The following is a 24,219-nucleotide window of genomic DNA, read 5'->3' as shown; positions in this document are numbered from 1 at the left end:
CTGCAGGCATAACAACCTGTAGGGAATGATAAACTGATGCAGGAAATGTGTTCTTGGGAAATGTTACTTGATCCTTATTTTGTATGATTTCCTTTCTTCGTGATTGACAAGTAAAACAATTGAATTTAGAATGGTGGGGGCTAGTATTACATAAAGTATTTATGTCGGTACAAAATTGCTCCCAACCTCAGTTCAAGTCAACCTCTGTGACTACTCCATAAAGACCTTATAGTCATGTAAGAAATGAAGTGAAGGAAGATTTTTCTTCTTCTGTATAATTCAAGTGTTCACTCGTGACGTTTTTTTCTTCATTGTCCTTTTCTTTTTCTTTAACCTTATGTTCCGAGGCAGGTCAATTAAAAGCAAATTATCATTTACAATGACGGCCTGGCAGACACTTGGCAACAGCACAGAAACATCAGCAGACAGACAGTGGAAATAAAGCAGGAGAGATACCATCATACGACACCTATGGCAACAGCTCAACATGGCAACAGCTCAACATGGCACAAACACTGTTAAGCGCAGACAACAACAGCACGAGGCACAAAATAGGCAGAGACGACGCACATCACGACAATAGAGACCACTGCAACACTACATGACAGGAGATCTATGGCAACAGCGCAAAACGTTGTAGGAACAGGCAATAACACGAGAAACAAAGTAGGCAGCACGGGTAGCAAAGTGTAACAGGAAAACCCTGTTAGAAGAAAAAGTGTCAGACTACAATACAAGTAACATAGCACTACTGAATAGACAAATAGACAAGGTAACAAATAATTGCAGCGCAAGCAGACAGACATAAAAAAAGACACGTAGCCTTAGTTATTGGTTTGCGTAAAACAGCTAAAACACAACAGTTACAAATCGTTCGTACACGTATATAACAATTTCGACCATTCTTGTTTTTTCTCTCCATGTTTTATGTATTGTGCATTAATTTACAGTACCGGTAAAGTTTTAGAACACCTACTCATTCAAGGGTCTTTCTTTATTTCTATTTTTTTTTACTATTTTCTACTTTGTAGAATAATAGTGAAGAAATCAAAACTATGAAATAACACGTATGGAATCATGTAGTAAACAAGAAAAGTGTTAAACAAATCCAAATATATTTTATATTTGAATATCTTCAAAGTAGCCACCCTTTGCCTTGATGACAGCTTTGCACACTCTTGGCATTCTCTCAGCCAGCTTCACCTGCAATTCTTTTCCAACAGTCTTGAAGGAGTTTCCACATATGCTGAGCACTTCTTGGCTGCTTTTCTTTCACTCTGCGGTCCAACTCATCCCAAACCATCTCACTTGGGTTGAGGTCAGGTGATTGTGGAGGCCAGGTCATCTGATGCAGCACTCCGTCACTCTCCTTCTTGGTCAAATAGCTCTTATAGCCCAAATAGTGTGTTGAGTCTTTTTTTCTTCTTTTTGGTTACTACATGATTCCTTATATGTTATTTCATAGTTTTGATGTCTTCACTATTATTCTACAATGTAGAAAATAGTAAATACAGTGCCTTGCGAAAGTATTCGGCCCCCTTGAACTTTGCGACCTTTTGCCACATTTCAGGCTTCAAACATAAAGATATAAAACTGTATTTTTTTATAAAGAATCAACAACAAGTGGGACACAATCATGAAGTGGAACGACATTTATTGGATATTTCAAACTTTTTTAACAAATCAAAAACTGAAAAATTGGGCGTGCAAAATTATTCAGCCCCCTTAAGTTAATACTTTGTAGCGCCACCTTTTGCTGCGATTACAGCTGTAAGTCGCTTGGGGTATGTCTCTATCAGTTTTGCACATCGAGAGACTGACATTTTTTCCCATTCCTCCTTGCAAAACAGCTCGAGCTCAGTGAGGTTGGATGGAGAGCATTTGTGAACAGCAGTTTTCAGTTCTTTCCACAGATTCTCGATTGGATTCAGGTCTGGACTTTGACTTGGCCATTCTAACACCTGGATATGTTTATTTTTGAACCATTCCATTGTAGATTTTGCTTTATGTTTTGGATCATTGTCTTGTTGGAAGACAAATCTCCGTCCCAGTCTCAGGTCTTTTGCAGACTCCATCAGGTTTTCTCCCAGAATGGTCCTGTATTTGGCTCCATCCATCTTCCCATCAATTTTAACCATCTTCCCTGTCCCTGCTGAAGAAAAGCAGGCCCAAACCATGATGCTGCCACCACCATGTTTGACAGTGGGTATGGTGTGTTCAGGGTGATGAGCTGTGTTGCTTTTACGCCAAACATAACGTTTTGCATTGTTGCCAAAAAGTTCAATTTTGGTTTCATCTGACCAGAGCACCTTATTCCACATGTTTGGTGTGTCTCCCAGGTGGCTTGTGGCAAACTTTAAACGACACTTTTTATGGATATCTTTAGGAAATGGCTTTCTTCTTGCCACTCTTCCATAAAGGCCAGATTTGTGCAATATACGACTGATTGTTGTCCTATGGACAGAGTCTCCCACCTCAGCTGTAGATCTCTGCAGTTCATCCAGAGTGATCATGGGCCTCTTGGCTGCATCTCTGATCAGTCTTCTCCTTGTATGAGCTGAAAGTTTAGAGGGACGGCCAGGTCTTGGTAGATTTACAGTGGTCTGATACTCCTTCCATTTCAATATTATCGCTTGCACAGTGCTCCTTGGGATGTTTAAAGCTTGGGAAATCTTTTTGTATCCAAATCCGGCTTTAAACTTTTTCACAACAGTATCTCGGACCTGCCTGGTGTTTTCCTTGTTCTTCATGATGCTCTCTGCGCTTTTAACGGACCTCTGAGACTATCACAGTGCAGGTGCATTTATACGGAGACTTGATTACACACAGGTGGATTGTATTTATTATCATTAGTCATTTAGGTCAACATTGGATCATTCAGAGATCCTCACTGAACTTCTGGAGAGAGTTTGCTGCACTGAAAGTAAAGGGGCTGAATAATTTTGCATGCCCAATTTTTGAGTTTTTGATTTGTTCAAAAAGTTTGAAATATCTAATAAATGTCGTTCCACTTCATGATTGTGTCCCACTTGTTGTTGATTCTTCACAAAAAAATACAGTTTTATATCTTTATGTTTGAAGCCTGAAATGTGGCAAAAGGTCGCAAAGTTCAAGGGGGCCGAATACTTTCGCAAGGCACTGTATAAAGAAAAACTATTGAATGAGTAGGTGTGCCCAAACTTTTGACTGGTATTGTATTTATTAACTTAATTATTAATCAATAGAGGACACGTGTAACGTAAAGCTTTTGTCATTGAACGCGTCTTCATTATCCCAGTGGGACACTGAAACTTGGATTAAAACGATGTAAGAAATAGTTCATGTTTTTTCTATTTCATATTTTTCTGGAGTGTTGAACTTAACTCTCCCTCCTTATCTCAATATATCTTTCTCTCTTCTTCTGTATTTCTCTTGACCGGTTTCCTTCATCAGAGATGGTACGGACGGCCACACCGTTCCCCATGGTTTCGTTGCTTTTCGTCTTCACCGCCTTCGTCATCAGTAACATCGGACACATCCGGCCCCAGCGCACCATCCTAGCCTTCATCTCTGGAATCTTCTTCATCCTCTCAGGTAAGGAGCCACATAAACATTTCCTATTGGCTGTTGTTTTAATGATGTTCAGTATTCAAGTTGCTTCTTGGTTGATGAAAGCTGCCAATGGTATCTAAAGTAGGTTCTGTGTGATCTGGGTCTGGAACCCTCGTGATTGGTTTCTGATTTAGTGGCTTGGCTAACAGTTTATCCTGATCCTCAGTTGTCTATAAGATTACATCATTTTCTATTTGGGGGTATTGCATGTCTTGCTCACAGATGCTAGCCTAGCATGAGACGCTGCTGACAGAGCAGGTATGTGCCCATCTTGTCCTTATTACATGTCACTGATCTGCAGCAGTGAACGATTGCACTGTTTCAGGCGCAAATTGAATACGTTGTGCTTTTCTAGTAGTTAACTCGATGAAAGGTATTTTCTGTTTATTATTTTTCTACTGAGCCATTTACTTTATGTTCGTATTCTTATCTTTTCTTATTTTTTATTGTTGTTGCATTGTCGAGAATGAACCTGCAAGTAAGCCTTTCGTTGGACGGTGTAGACCATGTATATCCTGTACATACAACTTATACAACTTGAAACTTTCTGGGCTGTGAGCTGAGATTTTTTTTTTTTACAAATAAAACTTCAAATATTGTAAAACCACAACAGCTTCAGGTAATGGGTCTCAAAAAACGGCTTGAGAAATCCACTGGACTTGAGAAAAGATTCTGTTATTCTGAAACCATTTCAACAAACTGACAGCTCTCTAGTCTTTCCTGCATGACATTGTTCTCAATGTCTGTTCTATAAAAATGTGGTTGCCATGGAATTACATTTCATCATAATTTCACAACACAAATGACAAAAAAATTCCTCGCAAACAAAACGTTTTCACATCCTGATTCAGGACCAGCTCTCCATACACCTTCTCCTAACCCAAACTATTCTGAAGAAACAGAATGGACAACCCTTCAAACTGGCTCCCGGTGCAGCCTGCCTTTCTTCAGAGAGGGACAGTGTTCTCTAGCACGCCCACGCAGAACAGCTGACTACTGCTGAGAGGGAAGCAGGCGAGGGGAGGAGCTAGCAGCAGCCAGTCACACAGCTCCCCCTGCTGACCCAGTAAGGGAAAGCCAGGTCACTGGTTCCCAAGAGCTTTGGCCACTGCATCTGCTGCTGCTGCTGCTGCTACTGCCTGAATCTCCTCCTGCTGTTGTTGTTGTTGTGGTGCTGGTCAGGGTTGATTATGCAGTGGGGCTGTTGTGCTGGTTAATGGTGGAGGAGGATTTCAGGGTCAGAGACCGCAGCAGCTGAGGCTGGCCGGCTGGGGAAAAGCACAGACACGTCCTTTAATTAGGTTTTCTTTCTCTTCCACCACTGCTCTTGTCTGTTGTCCTTGTTTATCGCAGACTCACAGGCAGTGGTTGGGATTTGGATTCCATTTAGTATAATGAGGCTAATTTATTCCAAATAATGAATCGTTAACATGTGCTTCAAGAGGAAGTTTTGAGGACATTATTCAGTTGTTTTCTTGTTGCTTTTTAATGCGTCAGGGTAAATGTGCTTAAATGTTTGGCCATACGAGCTCTTTTCCATGTGAAGGCGGAAACACATAGCAAAAATGGTGGCTTTTGGAAGGCTAACTGAGAAAACATTTGAGAAACTATGATTTCTTTTGCGGTGGTGACACTAATTTAGCTTGTCTCGTGTAATACAGCCGTGGTAGTAGTAGTAGTAGCAATGGTTGGTCATTTGCAGTGTATCGTAATCACATTTTACCATCTATAATTTATGATTCTTGTTTTCGTAAAATAATGTTCTCATAAAAGAACAAGAATAATGGGTTGTCCTCAAAGCTCCTGTCTGTATCCTATGCCCTTTGAGTGGCCCTTTGGCTCGAAATATGGTGTTTTTGATCCCATTCCAGCGGTGTGACTATAGGCCACATACTGTCCCACTTTCCAGCTGTCTCGCCCTTTATGTCAAGAGGATCTATTTGGATGCCAAGGCAACAAGCAGTCAGAGATGTACTCATATGAACATACCAACTCTCTCCCTCCATCTTGCCCACTGTGTATCCTCCTGTCTCCAAATCTCTCTCTCGCTCTCCCTACCACCCACCCTCCCCTTCACCTTCACACCCTCTGACCCATTCCCCCATCCACTCTTGCCCCTGGCATTTGTCCCTTCCCTCCTCCCTTCCTCTCTCTTTCCTCTATCCTTTTCTCCCTCTCTCATTCTAATTTACAATACCCTTTCTCTCTCACTCACTGTTTCATATAATCTTCCCAACCCTGTACACTCCTTCTCTCCATTCTCCCTCTCTCCTCTTCCTCTCTCACCCTCCACTGGCTCGACTCTTCTCCCCTCCTCCTTTCTCTCCCCTCTTCTCTCCCACTCTCCATTCCATCTCACTCTCTTTCACCTACTCCCTCTCATGTCTTTCTCTGCTTCTATGCCTCTCCATTGCCTCTCTCTCCCCCCTTTCCCTCCCTCTCTTTTTCTCTCCATCACCTTCCTCTCCCCCTTCTCAGGGCTGAGCCTGGTGGTGGGCCTGGTCCTCTACATCAGCAGCATCAACGACGAGGTGATGAACCGGCCACGTGAGCCCGAGCACTTCTTCCACTACCACTACGGCTGGTCCTTCGCCTTCGCTGCCAGCTCCTTCCTCCTCAAAGAGGTCAGCACACCAGTGCGCCTGCTAGCGTAGCGCCAGACCACTAACTACTAACCTCTGCTATCTGCTAACCAACGTCTAGCGCAGTACTTCACTGTTAGGACCCCCCCCCCCTCCCAACCACCTCGCGTCAACATTCATAAATGTTAATAGCGCACACTTTAGGGTGACAGCTCTGTCACAGCGGCAGCTTAAAACGCTGCTGTCGTCACATGAATATACAGTTCGCTAGAGGGCTTTTGTTTTTCTCCAGCCCCTCTGCGGCGGCAGGAGGAAGAGGAGAGGGAATAGCGCTTAGCGCCAGCGCCGATGTGCTCAAGTTTCAAGGATGTTGTATCAAGATGTCAGCGATGAATAGTGGATGAGGTGCAAATGCTTGGCGCGACATGAATGCATTTTTGATAATGAGTTATTACTGAGGAGCGGTTTGGTTGAGTCTGAGCATTATTGTCTCTTCAGTGCATTGCAGGGTAGGTTGCTAAGACACTAAGAGGTTTGTGCATCATATTATTAAAATGTTTCATATTTTATATTGATTAAAAAAAATGTTTGTAGATCTTTCAGGAAGCGATATTACATTGTGTTGTATTGAGGGGTATTGTGCTTTATTAAAGGCCCAGTGCAGTCAAAAACGAGATTTACTGTGTTTTATATATATTTCTAAACTGTGAGGTTGGAATAATACTGTGAAATTGTGAAAATTATTACAATGCCATTTTACTGTAAGGGCTGTATGAAAAGAACTCATGAAATGTCATCCTGTTTGGGTGGGATGGAGTTTTGGCCTGCCTGGTGATAAATTAGGTGACAAATTAGTTAATATACTAATCAGAAAGAAAGTTGTTTTCAGTTTTCCCCTCCCCACTCAGACCACTCCCAGACAGTCCTAGAAAAATTGTTGCTTGAGAAATGGCTCTTTGCCTAGAAGCAATTGTTCTATCTTTTTTAAACATTTGCATTGAAAACAATCACAGTAAGGTACTTAATTGTTACCCACAAATTATTTGATATTGAGATAAAAATGGCTGCATTGGACCTTTAAATGTTCCAGTATTTATTGTATTTCATGGCCCAGTACTGTATGTCATTTTTATATAATATGATTTATTTTTAGTTAGACTTCTTTTTGCTGTGGTTCACAGTGTGCCTGATGTATGTATGATGGCCAAATGTGTCACTTATGACTTCTTTATGATGTTGTTTCAGTTTCATGTCATGCGTTAATATGAGTCATGGTGTCTCATAGTGTGCTTGCGCTGCTCTCTCCCAGGGGGCTGGGGTGATGTCAGTGTACCTCTTCATGAAGCGCTACGCCGAGGAGGAGATGTACCGGCCCCACCCGTCACTCTACCGCCCCCGCCTGTCCGAGTGCAGCGACTACAGTGGCCAATACCTTCATCCCGAGTCGTGGCCTCCTCCAAAGAGGGGCCGCAGCGCGTCTGAAGTCTCCAGCGACATCTCCATCCAGCTGAACCAGACGCCCCCGCCGCCCAAGGGCAGCTCCATGCAGCAGCAGCAGGCCCCATCCTCTGGCCCCTCCTCGGGCGCCAGCTACCAGCCGTCCTCCTCCTCCTCCTCCTACCCCCACCACTCCATGTCCTCCCACCCCCTCCACTCCAGCCACCACACCATGTCCTCCCACCCCAGTGGGCCCCCTCCCCAGTCCATGCCCATGGCCATGCCCCCCTCTGCCCAGCCCCCTCCCCGATACCACCAACACATGCACATGAGTGCCTCGCCGTGCTAGAAGGGGGGAGTGAGGGATGAGGGAGGGAGGGGAGGGGGGATAGACAGAGCAGGGGTTGGCTCTGTCGTACGTCGAACACACAGAGACAGATGCAAACACACACACACACACACATGCACACATACGTGCACACACAGAAGTGTGGGAGGAGAGATGGAAGAGGCGAGGAAGGAAGGATATTTAGGAGATCAAGAGAAAGAAGGGAATGAACGAAGGAAAGAAAACGAGATGAGTGGAGGATGATTCACAATTGATGCTGTGCTTAAAATGAAGACAGATATTTTAAAAGAGGGAGAGAGAGAAGGAGGGATATGATCATCATTTACACAATAAGAAAAAGAGGGAGGAGGGGGGGTTTAAGAAAGGGTGATGCTGTTTCAGAAGAAAAAGAATTTCGCATTTCAAGCACTAACACACACAAGAATCAAGAACAAATTGTATATGCATAGAGATTTATACTTAAACTGTATAGACATTTTTCGTTCTCTAAGTCCTGGAAAAACAAATGTTGAAATCTTAACCATGTTTGTCTTTCATGAGATGTGTATTCCTGTATGATTAGTTCTATCATTTCATTCATCGTTTGTATTTGAGAGGCAAGAATTGTGAGTACGAAGACGGAAATCTGAGACATCTGAAGATCATTCAGGGTTCTGTGACTTATCTGCACATACTGTAACATCTCAGATTCCCCAAGGGTTCCAAAATGGTTCTTCGGCTTTCCCCATAGGACAACCCTTTTGGTTCCAGGTAGAACCCTTTTTGGTTCCATGTAAAAATCCTCTGTGAAAAGGGTTCGACATGGATTCTAAAAGGGGTCTAGCTGGAACCAAAAGGGTTCTACCTGGAAAGAAAAAGGATTTTTCTACCATGAGGACAGCCGAAAAAAACCTTTAGGTTCTAGCTAGCATCTTTTGTGTGTGTGTGTGTGTGTGTGTGTGTGTGTGTGTGTGTGTGTGTGTGTGTGTGTGTGTGTGTGTGTGTGTGTATAAATGTCCAGGTCATAGGCTTCAGCATCCATAAAAAAACACTTGAATTTTTGTTTCATGTTTTTGACTAAAATGTCATGGTAACAAAGAAAATCCATAACTTTCCATCATTTAGAAATATTTATTTCTGAGAATCTAAAAAAGCACCCATTTTACTACGAAGAATGAGAGCTTATTTGCAGATTCCATGAGACATATGATCCTCCTTTGATTGCTAATTAGCTTGAGTGTTCATATTCTGTAGCACATGTCTGCTTACCAGTAGAGTATCTTCCTTCTATTCATAGTTACCAAAAGAGCTTCCCATACAGCAATGGAGTAGATTGATGAAGTAAAGACTGTGTTTGTTTTGAAATGTTTACTTTTCTCCTTCTGACTGTGACTCGGTATATATAATACATGCTGCCTATGTAGCCTACCTAATGCACAACATGTTTACATTCTATTCTGATGTTTATTGGCATCCTTATACTGAATGCAACACCCACGGACACACACACACACACACACACACACACACACACACACACACACACACACACACACACACACACACACACACACACACACACACACACACACACACACACACACACACACACACACACACACAAACCAGCTGCCACAGTCCTGCTATAACAATTACTACTATTTCTACTACTAATATCAAAAGAAAGATTGTGACCATTATCATTATCTATGTTTATAAACATCTGTATTATAATAATGTAAGTAAATGCAACTATATATGAATATATAATAAAACCATAGAGGATGTGTGAGAAAGAAAGTGAGAGGTTGATAAGAGTTTAACAATGTCTAATATAAAGCACAGAAATCAACATTGAGTGTACCAAACATTAGAAACCCCTCCTCCCTCATCAATTTGTCGGGGCATGGACTCTACAAGGTGTCGAAAGCGTTCCACAGGGATGCTGAACCATGTTGACTCCAACGTTTCCCACAGTTGGGTCTAGTTGGCTGGATGTCCTTTGGGTGGTGGACCATTCTTGATACACACAGGAAACTGTCGAGCGTGGGATAACCCTGCTACCATACCCCTGTTCAAAGGCACTTACAGTACGTCTTTTGTCTTGCCCATTCAACCTCTGATTGGCAGAAATACACAATCCGTGTCTCAATTGTCACAGGGCTTAAAAATCCTTCTTTAACCTGTCTCCTCCCCTTCATCTACACTGATTGAAGTGGATTTAACAAGTGACATCAATAAAGGATCATCGTTTTCACCTGGATTCACCTGGTCAGTCTATGTCATGGAAAGAGCAGATATTCTTAATGCTTTGTATACTCAGTGAATTTCACAATAGCGTCTCTTAGTGAATGAAGGTCTAAACGAGAGCAAAACATGACCAATGGGTCTCTGTAGCACCACCTAGTGCTTTGTGAGTCTGATTGCTCTCCATCGAGGTTGAACTTTGCCTTTTGTGTTATGACATGCTCATTTTTTCTAGAGAACCGATAGCAATTCTGGACTTGGGGAATAGTAGAACGACTTATAACAAAGTCTTGCAATATCTGCCTACAAATAGTGAACTAATTCCCGATCAATGTACATTCATTTCAATTTCAGACATTGAATTGCATTCCAATTGTTTTCCTAGTATGATGTGGTTGTTTTTCCGAATTCCAGATCTTTTCATGCGACCAGAGAACTTGATAAATGTTTTTTTAATATCTATATTGTTTTTTTTTATGTAGCAGATGCACATACACATGTTATGAGTGGTAGCATTCGTTTGTTTGGGACCCAGGACAGCGATGTACAGCCTATAATATAGTATAGAGTCAAATATATGAACGCATTAGCAAACAGGACTGGCTCCTGCTGGAGGGAAAACTATAACAAAAGAATATTTGTAGCTTGTTCTGTAATAATAATAGGTAGAATAGTGTAGTGGTGTAGTTTTATTAACTCTATAGTGTAAAATATAGTAGGCCTATTCTGATTTGGTGTGAGAGGTTGATTAAGAGAGAGAGGGAGAGAGGGAGAGAGTGAGAGAGAGAGAGAGAGAGAGGTGAAAGGGGTAGCTATAAGAATTGTAGTCACATATTATGTTGTCATTGAAATATTATCAGCTGTTGTTTTTCCTCATTATACTGCTCTGCTAAATTGAGGTTTCCTTTCGGAGAGCCATGTCTTGACTAGACTGTGAATGTTATTGGAGTTGAGGACGATTGTGGTTTTTCCGTAGCTCAAGTGAGATTCATTGATTTCCTCAAGCTCCTTTTATTGCCTTCACTTGTTTCTCCTCTTGCTTCCCACCCCCGGTAAATCCTACCTTTTGAACTTTATTGATCATTTGTCTTGGTTTGTCTCTCAAATCCCCGTTAATGTAATGTGGGGCAGACTTGTTCCACCTGTCTCTTCTCTTTGCAGGCCTCGTTTTTCACTCTTTCTCCATTTCTTTCTTCTGTTAAGGCGCTCTCTTAGAACCTGTCTTTGAGCTTATTAAAATGAACTGTGCCTAACAACAGTAGCGGAGATCAAAGCTATTAATTATTATCAAGATCATTATATAAGTCTTATTGTTGTTACTATTATTATTAGTGTAAATATGTTACCCATATTTACCACAAAATCAACGATTTAATGGTAATAATGACAATAATGACATTTTCTTTTTGCTAAGCAATGCACTAATGAATCTGAAGTGATTGTTCATACCTGAGATACCATTTGTTATTGGATCGATGCCTGGGGGTTGCTGACTAACGTCATTGTTCCACAACTAATTAATAAATCCTAGAGGTAAATCTGTGTGTGCTTAATGTTTGTGGTCAGATGTCTGGCACACACAATCACACACACACACACACACACACACACACACACACACACACACACACACACACACACACACACACACACACACACACACACACACACACACACACACACACACACACACACAGACACACCTACCACTGATGTCAGGAACTTTTAGAGCTGAAAGGATCAACATGGCTAAACTATATTGAGATGAAATCCTGTTTGCACACTGGTGTAGAGAACGAATAGCATGACTGGAGACTGACATACTCAGTATCTTGGTAATGCCCCCTGCTATTGTGTTTTAATCCAAAGCTCTGCTTATTTAAAGCCATAAGAAATGTAGCATTTCCAAGTGTGTGTGTGTGTGTGTGTGTGTGTGTGTGTGTGTGTGTGTGTGTGTGTGTGTGTGTGTGTGTGTGTGTGTGTGTGTGTGTGTGTGTGTGTGTGTGCGTGCGCGTATGTGTGTGTGTGTAAAGTGGCTGTTCCACTGGATGTCAGAAGGTGAATTCACCAATTTGTAAGTCGCTCTGGATAAGAGCGTCTGCTAAATGACTTAAATGAAATGAAATGAAATGTGTGTCTGTGTGTGTCTGTGTGTGTGTGTGTAATGGTGTTAATGGGTGTTACGATGTTTTGCGTGTGTGTGAACTGTGTGTAGTGTGTCGACCAGAAGACTCCACAAGAATAGTACCAAACAAAAATTGGACCAACTGGGGACATTTTGTTGGCCCCCACGAGATCAAATGCTATTTCTAGGGGGTTTAGGGTTAAGGTTAGAATTAGTGTTAGGGTTAGAATTCGGTTTAGGGTTAGGAGCTAGTGTCAGGTTTAGGGTCAAGGTTAGGTTTTTGGGTTAAGGGTAGGGTTAGGGTTAGGGTAAGAGTATGGTTTAGGGTTAGGAAAAATAGGATTTTGAATGGGACTGAATTGTGGGTCTCCACAAGGTTAGCTGTACATTACTGTGTGTGTGTGTGTGTGTGTGTGTGTGTGTGTGTGTGTGTGTGTGTGTGTGTGTGTGTGTGTGTGTGTGTGTGTGTGTGTATGTGTGTGTGTGTGTGTGTGTGTGTGTGTGTGTGTGTGTGTGTGTGTGTGTGTTTACAGCGGTGGGTGGAGTTTGTGATATGGAGGCCCCAGGCAGAGGCCAGTCTGAGGCCCCCATGGGTTTTATAGTAAAGATGCAATTTCTCTGTAAGAATGTATTACCTTTTAATGTTCCACGAACACAACCAGCAGTGACGTTTTCATCTGATTGTCAAATCACTTCAAAGAGTAGGTTATGTCACGTTCTGACCTTAGTTCTTTTGTTATGTATTTGTTTTAAGTATGGTCAGGGCGTAAGTTGGGTGGGTTGTCTATGTTCTTTTTTCTATGATTTGGGATTTCTGTGTTTGGCCTGGTATGGTTCTCAATCATACTTAGGTAGCCTGGTTTCACTTTTGAGTGGTGGGTGCTTATTTTCTGTTCTGTGTTTTGTTTCGCCGTTCAGGACTGTTCGTTTTGTTGTTTTATTGTTTTGTTCAGTGTTCAGTATTTCTTATTAAAACAAGATGAACACTTACGCTCACGCTGCACCTTGGTCCTCCTCTCCTTCTCCTTCATACGACGACCGTTACAGGTTATCCTTTGCACGTTCATCCAAAATAATTCCAGCATCCGAACAGTGCACTGTGCACCCGCCAACTTTCCTTTAATTTGCATGGCTGAAACAATCTCACGGAGAAAGCATCCGAGCGAGTGGAGGCCATACTCTTTTTGGCCAGACAGCATCAGATACATGGGCTACACATAGTAAGACACAGGGGTGCTGTTTCACTCGCTCGGATGCTTTCTCCGTGAGATTGTTTCAACCTTGCGAATTGAAGGAAAGTTGGTGGGTGCACAGTGCACGTTTTGGATGCTGGCATAATTTAAAAAAATAAATGACCAGCTCACATGTCCGCTTGTGTGTGTGTTTGCGTGTGATGGGAAAGTACAGATTACACATTACCTATACAGAATCACCTTTGGATAAACTGGAAATACAAAGGAAAGGCATTGCAGTTTGCAGTGAACAGCTATTTCAGGCTCGTAATATGTTTTATGCCCATAGGAATATCATTCAAATTCTGAGTAGGCTTACAAAGACCGTAGGGTGAATTCAACGCATTGTCACAGTTAAGTGTTACACGACTTATGCCGGGCTGAATAGCAATTTTTCTCTCAATTGACTTCATTAATTGACCCACCATAGGCTATAAATCACTTCAGATTGCGCAGTCAAACTTCTTTCAAACGTTGTACAAACTGAAGCCAACACCATGAACTGTTGATGATAGCCTCTATCTGCGAATGAACACAGCCCATGTCTTCTGTATCACAGAGATCCTATCCACCTCATTTTCGAACCTCTTTTAAAAAACACGGAAGTCAAATGCTGAAACTATGGATACAACCTCCTCCGTGCTGGCGCATGATCATAATTCATATCCGCGCAACTAGAAATCCCTTGCATTAGCATGTTTCTGTTCGCTGATACATTGTGACAAAATACACCATATTACCAACGATTGTTCTATCTGTGATATTAACAGTGGTGACCTGTTTAGCAAAAAAAAAGAGTCAAGGCAAAGGGTGGCTACTTTGAAGAATCTCAAATATAAAATATATTTTGATTTGTTTAGCACTATTTTGGTTACTACAGGAGTTGAATGAGTAGGTGTGTCCAAACCTTTGACTGGTACTGTATATATGTTTTTTGTTGTTGCTTGTTATTTTGGCATTAATACGTGTCACATATCAGTTTCCAAACCAGGCAAAAAAAATCATCATTGAGTTAATAAAGCCGCATACAAACATGGTCTCTTTTTTGTTTCCTTGAGTAAGGCAGCTCCAAAATGCAGGTGTTTCAGCCTAGCTCAGTTTTTTCTGTAGTGGTGGGGCAGCCAGCAAAAAATATGGAGCGTATGGGTTGGTAATGCTCTCTAGTTGCACCGTGATTGGCTTAGTGTTCTGTCACTCATGGGGATACTACATCACCGCAAAATCTACGGGTAGAGCTAAAAAATTCAAGTCCCTTGGGTCGGCCATAGAGTTACATTAGAAGTGCCCATCCAAGAAGGCTCAAGGTCATTGGCCACAGATAAAATTAAGTCAAATCATGTTATATCTACCATAGCTTTGATTGGTCTGATCATGTCAACATCATACTTTCAAAATCTTAGCTAGCAAACTAGACAAGCAGTTGTCATCATGCATCACGTCGCAAATCTACTGGCAAATCCTTTTCAATCCATATGAAGAGAAAGTATAAAGAAAACATACTGGTGCTCATCGGCCATTGGACATAAACATTACACAGGAAGTTGGAAATCACAAATTCAACAATGAGTGGTTTGGAAGGAATCAGTGGCTAACTGCAAGCGTTGCAAAGCAATCACTAGCCTGCTATTCAGTGGAATGGGTGTGTGGTTCAGGTCTGGGTTTAAAGGTTTCTTTAAAGATAAACATTCAACACCATGGGCCAGAAAAAGTTTAATACATTGACCATGCTGTCAATCCAGCATGATTTATGCCTAGTTCAAAACAACTGGAAACTCGGAACTGGGAAATCTCAGACTTCAATGAGTTCTGAAAAAAAAAATACTCTGAAAAAATTAGCTTCGACTGGGAAAATTTGCTTTGAACTTGGGATATCGGGTCTCTTTCTAGAGCTCCGACTTGAAGAACACTGACGTCGTGATTTGACCTTGTTTTTTCCCGAGTTCCCAGTTGTTCTGAAAGCATCATAAATCCAGAGAATGCCAGACTTTGATGCCAAAGTTTGATGACAAACATGGCCCACAAGAACAGCCGAGCCACCTTCCAGTTCAAGTGAGCACAGCACAACAAGGTGCGTCCAAAAATGTCTTGTATGCTGCTGCATAAAGTATGTAACATGCCAGGGAGATATGTTTACTGTAGCTAAGAACGTAATACTAAGTGTACTTTGTGTAGTAAGCTGTTAGTAGCCCATGTGCCTCACCGTAATAATTTGGTCCCTTTTACCCTCATAACTTTGCCTACTGTTGGGGAATTATTGTGTAGTACTATTAAAACTTTATATGAATGGGAACAGTTCCATTAAATTAAAGCATGGCACTTCTCCTAGATTTGATTTGAAAAGAGGAATTAGGCAAGGTTGCCCAAGTTCGCCTTACCTCTTCCTGCTTGCAACCCAACTTCTTACAAGTTTCGTTAAATCCAGCGATATAAAAGGGATCTCTAATGCTGACAGATATTATCATAAGTCAGCTTGCAGATGACACAATCCTCTTTTTGAAAGATGCTGACCAGATTTCTAGAGCTGTTGATGTGATAAATATTTTCTTGTCTTTGCCTAAACTTTAATAAGTGTGAATTGGTTGCTGTTAAAGACTGTGTGATACCTTCTATATGCAATAAGTAACATACCTTGGGTTTACCATATCTAAGGATCAACAGGAAAGATGCTCATTCAATTTCATACCTATTATTGAAAAAAAAAGAAGTTGAATCATTGGTTGGTTGCAGAGGGATTTATCCTTGAAAGGTAGGGTAGGTAGTATTGCTTTCTAAAGCTGAAGGTATCTCCAGACTTACTTATGTCGCCCAGTCCCTACATCTTGACAACAAAATAGGTAAAGTGGTTGACCAGATGCTTTTCAACTTCATCTGGAAAAGTCATACACATTATATTAGGAAATCTGTCGTTATGAACACATATGAATATGGTGGTCACAATATTGTAGGTTTTCCAACTTTGAATAATACTTTTAAGATGAATTGGGCTAAACACGTCTTAAAGAATCCAACTTCACTTTTCTAATTTCATCCCTCGTTATATCTTCTCCCGTTTTGGTGGCTTCATTTTTATGTTACTTTGTAACTATAACATTGATAAGATTCCTACAAAATGACCTGCTTTTCATAGAGAAGTACTCTTAGCGTGGTCATTAATATATCAACATAATTTTTACCTCCATAGGTATTTCATTTGGAACAATAAGGATATTTTGTATAGAAAAAAAGTATTTATTTTTCAAGAAAAAGTATTTATTTAATAATTATAGCCTGTTTGTGAGTCAACTTTTTAATGCAGAACGATTGTTACTCAATTCTGAGGATTTTTTTTATTTTTATCTCTCTACAATATCCCTGTTACACCAAGAGAGTTCACCATAGTCTTTGATGCTATTCCATCTGGACCTTTCATGTTGTTTAGAAGTGTAACCAGACTTCACCTTCTTGACCTTCCATCGCTTAGTCCAGTTGACTCTCCAATAGGAGAAATGTGTTTCTCCTTGCTCCCTCAGAACAACAGATCTATACATACTTTATTTCAAGGGGACATTGTTTCCATTCCTTCTTTCACAACTTACTGGAATACATTCATCAATGATATTTGTTGGAAAATGTCTGGTTATTACCACACAAATACCTGTTTGTTAACAAGAGTATAACATAAGTACAACATAAGTATTACCCTGTGAATCATTACCTAAAGAAACAAAACAAATACATTAATATTAACTGTACTTTTTGTGTTGAGCATCCAGAAACTGTTTTGCATTTATTTTGGCATTGTCTACATGTATAGATATTATGGAAAGATATTCATAGTGATATTCATAATTGTTAATATTCTTGATGACTTAATATTTTTATGGGAGAATGTTCTGCTTAGTTTCCTTTTCTTTATCCTTAAAAAGGACTAGTTACAGTCTTGTCTTATCGCTGCAACTGAAAGTGAAAGTCACCCAGTAAAATACTACTTGAGTAAAGTCTAAAAGTATTCGGTTCTAAATATACTTAAGTATTAAAAGTCAATGTAAAAGTATAAATAATTTCAAATTCCTTAAATAAAGCAAAGCAGAATGCACCATTTTCTTGTTTTGAAAATGTATGGATAACCAGGGGCACACTCCAAAACTATGCATTTGTGTTTAGTTAGTTGCCAGATCAGAGGCAGTAGGGATGACCATTTGTTCTGTTGATAAGTGCGTGAATTAGACCAATTTCCTGTCCTGCTAAGAATGCAAAATGTAATGAGTACGTTTGGGTGTCAAGGGAAATGTATGGAGTAAAACGTACATTATTTTCTTTAGGAATGTAGTGAAATGAAAGTAAAAGTAGTCAAAAATATAAATAGTAAAGTAAAGTACAGATACCCTCCAAAAAACGACTTAAATTAGTACTTTAAAGTATTTTTACTTGCGTACTGTACTCCACTGCTGATGCAAATGGTTGCCCAATCGGGCAGGCTAGATGCAGTTCATTCGAAATGAACATACATTCAAAACGCCAGGCTTTTGAGCAGTTTACAGCATAGAGTTTTGTACTCACATGAACTACCCACGATCAACTTAATTTCGTTCTCTTTGTAAATTGACTGGATATATTCACTGCGGTATGAAGCCTAACATTGAGTTTATGAATAATGGGCTAATATGCATACGCTTCTAACATAGGCTACATGTTACATCTCCCAGCCTGTCTGTCTTCATTGTCCTGTAGTGCAATTATGCACCTGGCCTCCCCGCTGCCATGGTTATTCCTTTTAGATCTTGTGGAGTTCCAGGAAAAGCCCACACTACAAAAGCTTGTTGGACCCTTATTTCGATTTCTTTAGCCTACTAGCCTATAGAATGAGAGATGCAAGCTTGTTCTTGCTTGCTGAATGTAAAATAGGCTCCAGCATTAACGGGCTGAGAGTTGGAAAGGAGAAACCTATATGTCCCTATAGTAGGCCTATCTTAACACACCGGGTTACATCTGACAAAATAGTTTTTCATCATGAAACAAAACAGGATGTGTGCGTGGTTATTAAAATGACCCAATACATCACTGCAGTTTACAGCCTATGAACAATAATTGCGTATTCACTTGATAATAATTGTCAAAAAACGTAGGCCTTATCAATAGTGGAGCTTGGCGTGCCCAGGGACCAGAGTGCAGCCTGGAGGAATTTAATTTCATAATTTGTTAATTTATTTTTCTTGCACTTTGCCAGGTAAATATTTAGCTTATAGTCCTAATATTTAACTAATGAATAGCCTAATATGTAGCTAATATTTTGCTTTTTCCCTCGGGGTCACATCATTAGCCTCTCTCTTCCAGCTGCTACCGTGCGCAACAGGCGATAGACTACACAAGCCTCTCCACAATAGGCAATACCTCTTCTCGTGAAATCCCAGGAAAAGCTATCGGCTACAAACGATATAGGACATTTATTAAAATATGTTGTAATACTAGGCCTAACAGCCTGTTCGGGGAAAGAAGCAGGCTTTGCTCTTGCTAATTGCTGAACGTATAACAGGCCTACAGCATAGAAAATGCATGTTGGAAATCACTTGCAAACCACTTGAGCAACGAGGCCAATACATGCTGTAAAAGATACGCTGGCTAATGGGCGTTTGTTGTTGAATTGCTACATTTAAATACGAGTTACTATATTTTCATATAGGCCTGCATGTGCATTTAAGTATTATTTGCAGTTGTCACTATGACAATGAATACACCCCGAGAGCACTGAACGGTCTGAACCAGTATCTCAGTATCTGTGTGTGAGAGAAGATGTGCGTTAGGATGCCTTGATCAGTTGATTGACAGGTGTAGGGCTGTTGAACGATACATGAGAAGCTTTCCTCCAAACGTTCTTTCCTCCAACGTTTTATAGTTATGTAGCCTATAGTTTATCATTAGAGTTATCGTTATAGTTATTGACTTGGTGGATGGCTCAGGCCTTAACTCTAACACAACACAACTAACGTTATTATCACAACAGAACTAGCCTACTAGTAAGTCTAGCTGACGTTAGCGTTAGCGAACTTAAACGAAATACATAGAAAATTACACCTGTACACTCACATTTATAATTGTTTACTTGACTTGTATACTCTATAAATTGACCCTTTCAAGTGATTTACTCTGTTGTTTGGCTTTGCCCATAGCAATGTTCGAAAATGAGGTGGACACATAGAGGGGCCAGAATGGGGTGAAAATGGCAGCCATTGTTCTAATTGGAATGAATGTCAGTAGACCATAATCCTACATTTACTTATGCAGGAACATCAAAGTAAGGTATGTGATATATCAGATATTGTGCAATAGAAAAATTGTTAAGATACAATATTTTCATATAATTATAGATACAGTTTATACAGGTTTTTACCAATTTTCTGTATAAATAGCCTGTAACATACATGCAAACAGATCATAAGTGTCTCAATATCTGTTTTCTTGTAAAACTCTGGGTGCTATTGTATGATACAATATGATACTTGTTGCAGTTACAACTTGTCTATGTCCTATCATCAACTGATTTCATCCAGTGTCTGGCTGTGGATTGACTGCATTGTTTTAATGGAATGTTGGCATATTGGCAGTTAATTAGAAAAAGTGATGTCACTAAAACTGTCAGGCTAGCTAACAAACATTGGCATGCAGTGCAGATTGAATACTTCAAATTCATTAGTTTAGACAGTATCATATCACAGCACTGCAAGGCATAGTGTAACAACTCCAGGACCAAAATGGTTGACCTTTACACCGTCTTAAGATGGTTCATGTAGGCCTAATAAATCCACTTGAGACTGGCATTACGTTCATAGGCTATAACCCCCCTCCCTAATAAACCTTGATAAATGATCCAATAATCGTTTAAAAAAATCATAGCCTATTAATTTATACAATAATGTTTATTGTAATGGATGACATAATTAAGGAATTAAACGTCTGATTTGTCCTTTTATTCAAAAACAGCTTTTTCACTCACTGCATCCAACTCCCACCGCATCCCTCGACGTTCATCCTCGCAATAAATACCATTCATTCTCACGTCTCTTGCACATGCCTCGCATAAAGAGTCCGTCCACCGTAACTACTGCCGAAGTTCAGATTTTACAGATCAAACATAAGCAGAATAAAGTTTGTGTCAAATATGTATATGATATGCTTCCCGAAAGTTATTTTATATTTGCATGATAAAAAGAGGGATGTGCGTGTTAAGTCTGCAGAGCAGGTCCAGGTACATAATTAGCATAGTATTCATTTTCACAATATTAGCCTACATATCAAAATGCACATACTGTAATTATCCTATGTTTTTTTGAAAACAATATTGCATTGAAATAAGAGTTATTTATTTCATGTTTACACAGAAATGTAGGCTACTCGGTACAATGCCAGCTATGCCCAAATCAATAGCCTTGAGACGATTTACCTCAGCAAAGTATGCAAATATTCCTTGCGTGCATCAACTGTGTTCCGGTAGAGACTACTAAAAAGCTTTTAATAACTCAACATTTTATTTTAAATCCGATTTTGTCAGGTTTCTTAACTTGGCATGCCTCTCTCTCGGGCGCTGCTGGTCTCACAAGTGGTAGATGATAATAAACAGATGGAATTGATCTTAGCCTAGAAGACAGAGGAAGCGCTACATTTAGACAGACCACATTCATCAGTTAATAAATGCACTGGCTTTGCTTCTGCTTTCTATGATGCTCCAGATACAACACATTTTCTTATCCCTTCAGCAGCAATTGGTTAATGACCATGAAGGCAGTTTGCTTAAAACCAGGGTGTTGTGCATTTAGTTTTGCAGATATCAATGCAATGGTTCTGCTTTATGATTTCATGCACACACGCAAATACGCACTCATGTACACACTGGCATACACAGTAAGTATTCCCGAGCTACTTGCCTCTCCTCAACTTTTGCAGCACAGTTCTTCTTTACTGACAATACACTTTACATACAGTGTTTAAATCAGGGGACATTTCAGGATTCAGACCAAAGATAAGAAAAGTGTGTGCTTCTGCATGTCTGTGTGTCTCTTTGTGCACAATGTGGAGAAGTGCAACTAATATCCGAGGTTACCCTCTTGTTGTTTAGCCCATATTTTTTGTTCACTCTGCATTGTTATAGTCTTACAGAATCTCCCCAATCACCCGTCATTTAATGCCACATGTACCCCAAAGCTGTACATTCATGCATTTCAGTATGTGGTTCTGGTTTGTCCGTGAACTCGATCTCTTCCTTTATCATCATTCTGTGTTGATGTGCTGCCAATGGCAAAACCCCTCCATATCTGTGCATCTAGGTAATTTGCTTTCTAAACAGTACGTACAGAAACAACTATAGAAACACAAACCTTCTAATGGTTTTTAATATGGAGGAAAATCATCTTTGTGTATAATTGAAACACGTTTCAGTAGGTTCAGGTATGGATTGAACTAACTTTGCTTCTTGAAACTGGGGTAGAAATAGTGAGTCATAAACCACTGTTTGATGACTATCACCTAACTTTTGGGCTGTTATATTATCATTACTAGGCTCCTCCTGCAGTACACTGAATCATTTGATGAATGATGCATCCATCACCTAATTTAATATAGAAAAAAGTTGCATTTTAGGTCATTTCTGTAAACGTAACTGTATTTGCTGCTCATGAATCATTCTGTATGTACGTTTGCATCTTATGATGAACAAAAGTATGTGGACAACTCTTCAAATGAATGGATACGGCTATTTCAGCCACACCATTGCTGACAAGTGTATAAAAATTGAGCACACCGCCATGCAATCTCCATAGACAAACATTGGCAGTAGAATGGCCCGTACTGAAAAGCTCAGTGACGTTCCAACAAGTACATTTGTCAAGTTTCTGCCCTGCTAGAGCTGCCCCGGCCAATTGTAAGTGCTCGTATTGTGAAGTGGAAACATCTAGGGGCAACAAGGGAAGTGATAGAACACACAAGCTCACAGAATGGGGCTGCTGAGTGCTGAAGAGCGTAGCGCGGACAAAAATTGTCTGTCCTCAGTTGCAACACTCACTACCGAGTTCCAAACTTCCTCTGGAAGCTAAGTCAGCACAAGAACTGTTCGCCGGGAGCTTCATGAAAGTATTGCCCATGGCCGAGCAACCACACACAAGCCTAAGACTACCATACGCAATGCCAAGCTTTGGCTGGAGTGGTGTAAAGCGCAGTGGAAACTCGTTCTCTGGAGTAATGAATCACGCTTCACCATCTGGTAGTTTGATGGACACCAAAAGAACACTACCTGCCCGAATGCATAGTGTCACTGTAAAGTTTGGTGGAGGATGAATAATGGTCTGGGCTGTTTTTCCTGGTTCGGGCTAGGCCCCTAAGATCCAGTGAAGGGAAATCTTAATGCTACAGCTTACAATAACATTCTAGACGATGCTGTGCTTCCAACTTTGTGGCAACAGTTTGGCGAAGACCCCTTCGTGTTTCAGCATGATAATAATCCTGTGCACAAAGTGAGGTCCATACAGAAATGTTTTTTAGAGATTGGTGTGGAAGAACTTAATAAAGGCTAGGGGGCACTATTTTCACATCCGGATGAAAAGTTTGCACAAAGTAAACCGCCTGCTACTCAGACACAGAATCTAGGATCTGCATATAATTGGTAGATTTGGATAGAAACCACTGGAAAGTTTCTAAAACTGTTAGAATTATGTCTGTGAGTATAACAGAACTTATTTGGCAGGCGAAACCCCAAGGACAAACCATCCAGGAATTTTGTTTTTTGAGGTCACTCTCTTTTCAATGGGGTTTCTATGGGGAACTAGATTTCTAAGGCACTTGCTTGCAGTTCCTATCACTTCCACTAGTTGTCAACAGTCTTTAGAAATTGGTTGATGTTTTTCCTTTGAGAAATGAAGAAGTAGGGCAATTCAGAACGAGGGTCGATTGAAGTGTACTGTTGTGGTTGGGGCGCGCAACCTGAAAGCTCGCTCCACTTTGTTTTTATCTGCAATTAAACACAGTTTATTCCATCTTAAATTTGATCGATTATTTATGTTAAAAAAATACCTAAAGTTGTATTAGGAAAGTTGTTTGAAATGTTTGGATCAAGATTACAGGTAATTTATTAAATGTTTGATGGGGTGCTGTCCTCAGATAATAGCATGGTTTGCTTTCGCTGTAAAGCCTTTATGAAATCTGACACTGTGGCTGGATTAACAACAAGTTCATCTTTAATCCGATGTATAACACTTGTATGATTTATGAATTATTATTATGAGTATATCTGTTTTTGAATTTGGCGCCTGCTATTTCACTGGGTGTTGTCAAATCAATCCCGTTAACGGGATTGGCGCGTGAAGGGATCACTAAGAAGTTAACTGGCCTGCACAGAGCCTTGACCTCAACCCCATTGAACACATATTTAGGATGAATTGGAACGCCGAGCTAGGCCTAATCGCCCAACATCAGTGCCCGACCTCACTAATGCTCTTGTTGCTGAATGGGATCAAGTCCCCGCAGTAATGTTCAAACATCTAGTGGAAAGCCTTCCCAGATGAGTGGAGACTGTTATAGCAGCAAAGGCGGGAACAACTCCATATTAATGGCCATGATGTGTACCAGAGATGCTCACATACATCATATGTTAGCTCAACTACATAATGATACTGAAGTGCTTGTCATCATCTGAATGGTCTTGATTACTTCCCT

The 24,219-nt window shown here is 40.5% G+C and overlaps 1 protein-coding gene across 2 annotated transcripts in view; it reads left to right on the top strand.

Annotated features, from left to right (window-relative positions):
* LOC135552270 (voltage-dependent calcium channel gamma-7 subunit-like) overlaps positions 1-11,723 on the top strand; it is a 39,233-nt gene extending 27,510 nt beyond the window's left edge. For both annotated transcript variants that reach the window (XM_064983792.1, XM_064983791.1), the window contains 3 exons: positions 3,433-3,573; positions 6,070-6,215; positions 7,483-11,723. In XM_064983792.1, coding sequence (XP_064839864.1) covers positions 3,433-3,573; positions 6,070-6,215; positions 7,483-7,959 — 764 coding nt within the window. In that variant the 3' untranslated portion in view covers positions 7,960-11,723. The remainder of the gene's footprint in view (positions 1-3,432; positions 3,574-6,069; positions 6,216-7,482) is intronic.
* Positions 11,724-24,219: the final 12,496 nt, after the last annotated feature.

Source organism: Oncorhynchus masou, chromosome 13 (assembly GCF_036934945.1).
Source record: "Oncorhynchus masou masou isolate Uvic2021 chromosome 13, UVic_Omas_1.1, whole genome shotgun sequence".
NCBI classification, from domain to species: domain Eukaryota; kingdom Metazoa; phylum Chordata; class Actinopteri; order Salmoniformes; family Salmonidae; genus Oncorhynchus; species Oncorhynchus masou.
This window is presented reverse-complemented; position numbering and strand designations above follow the sequence as displayed.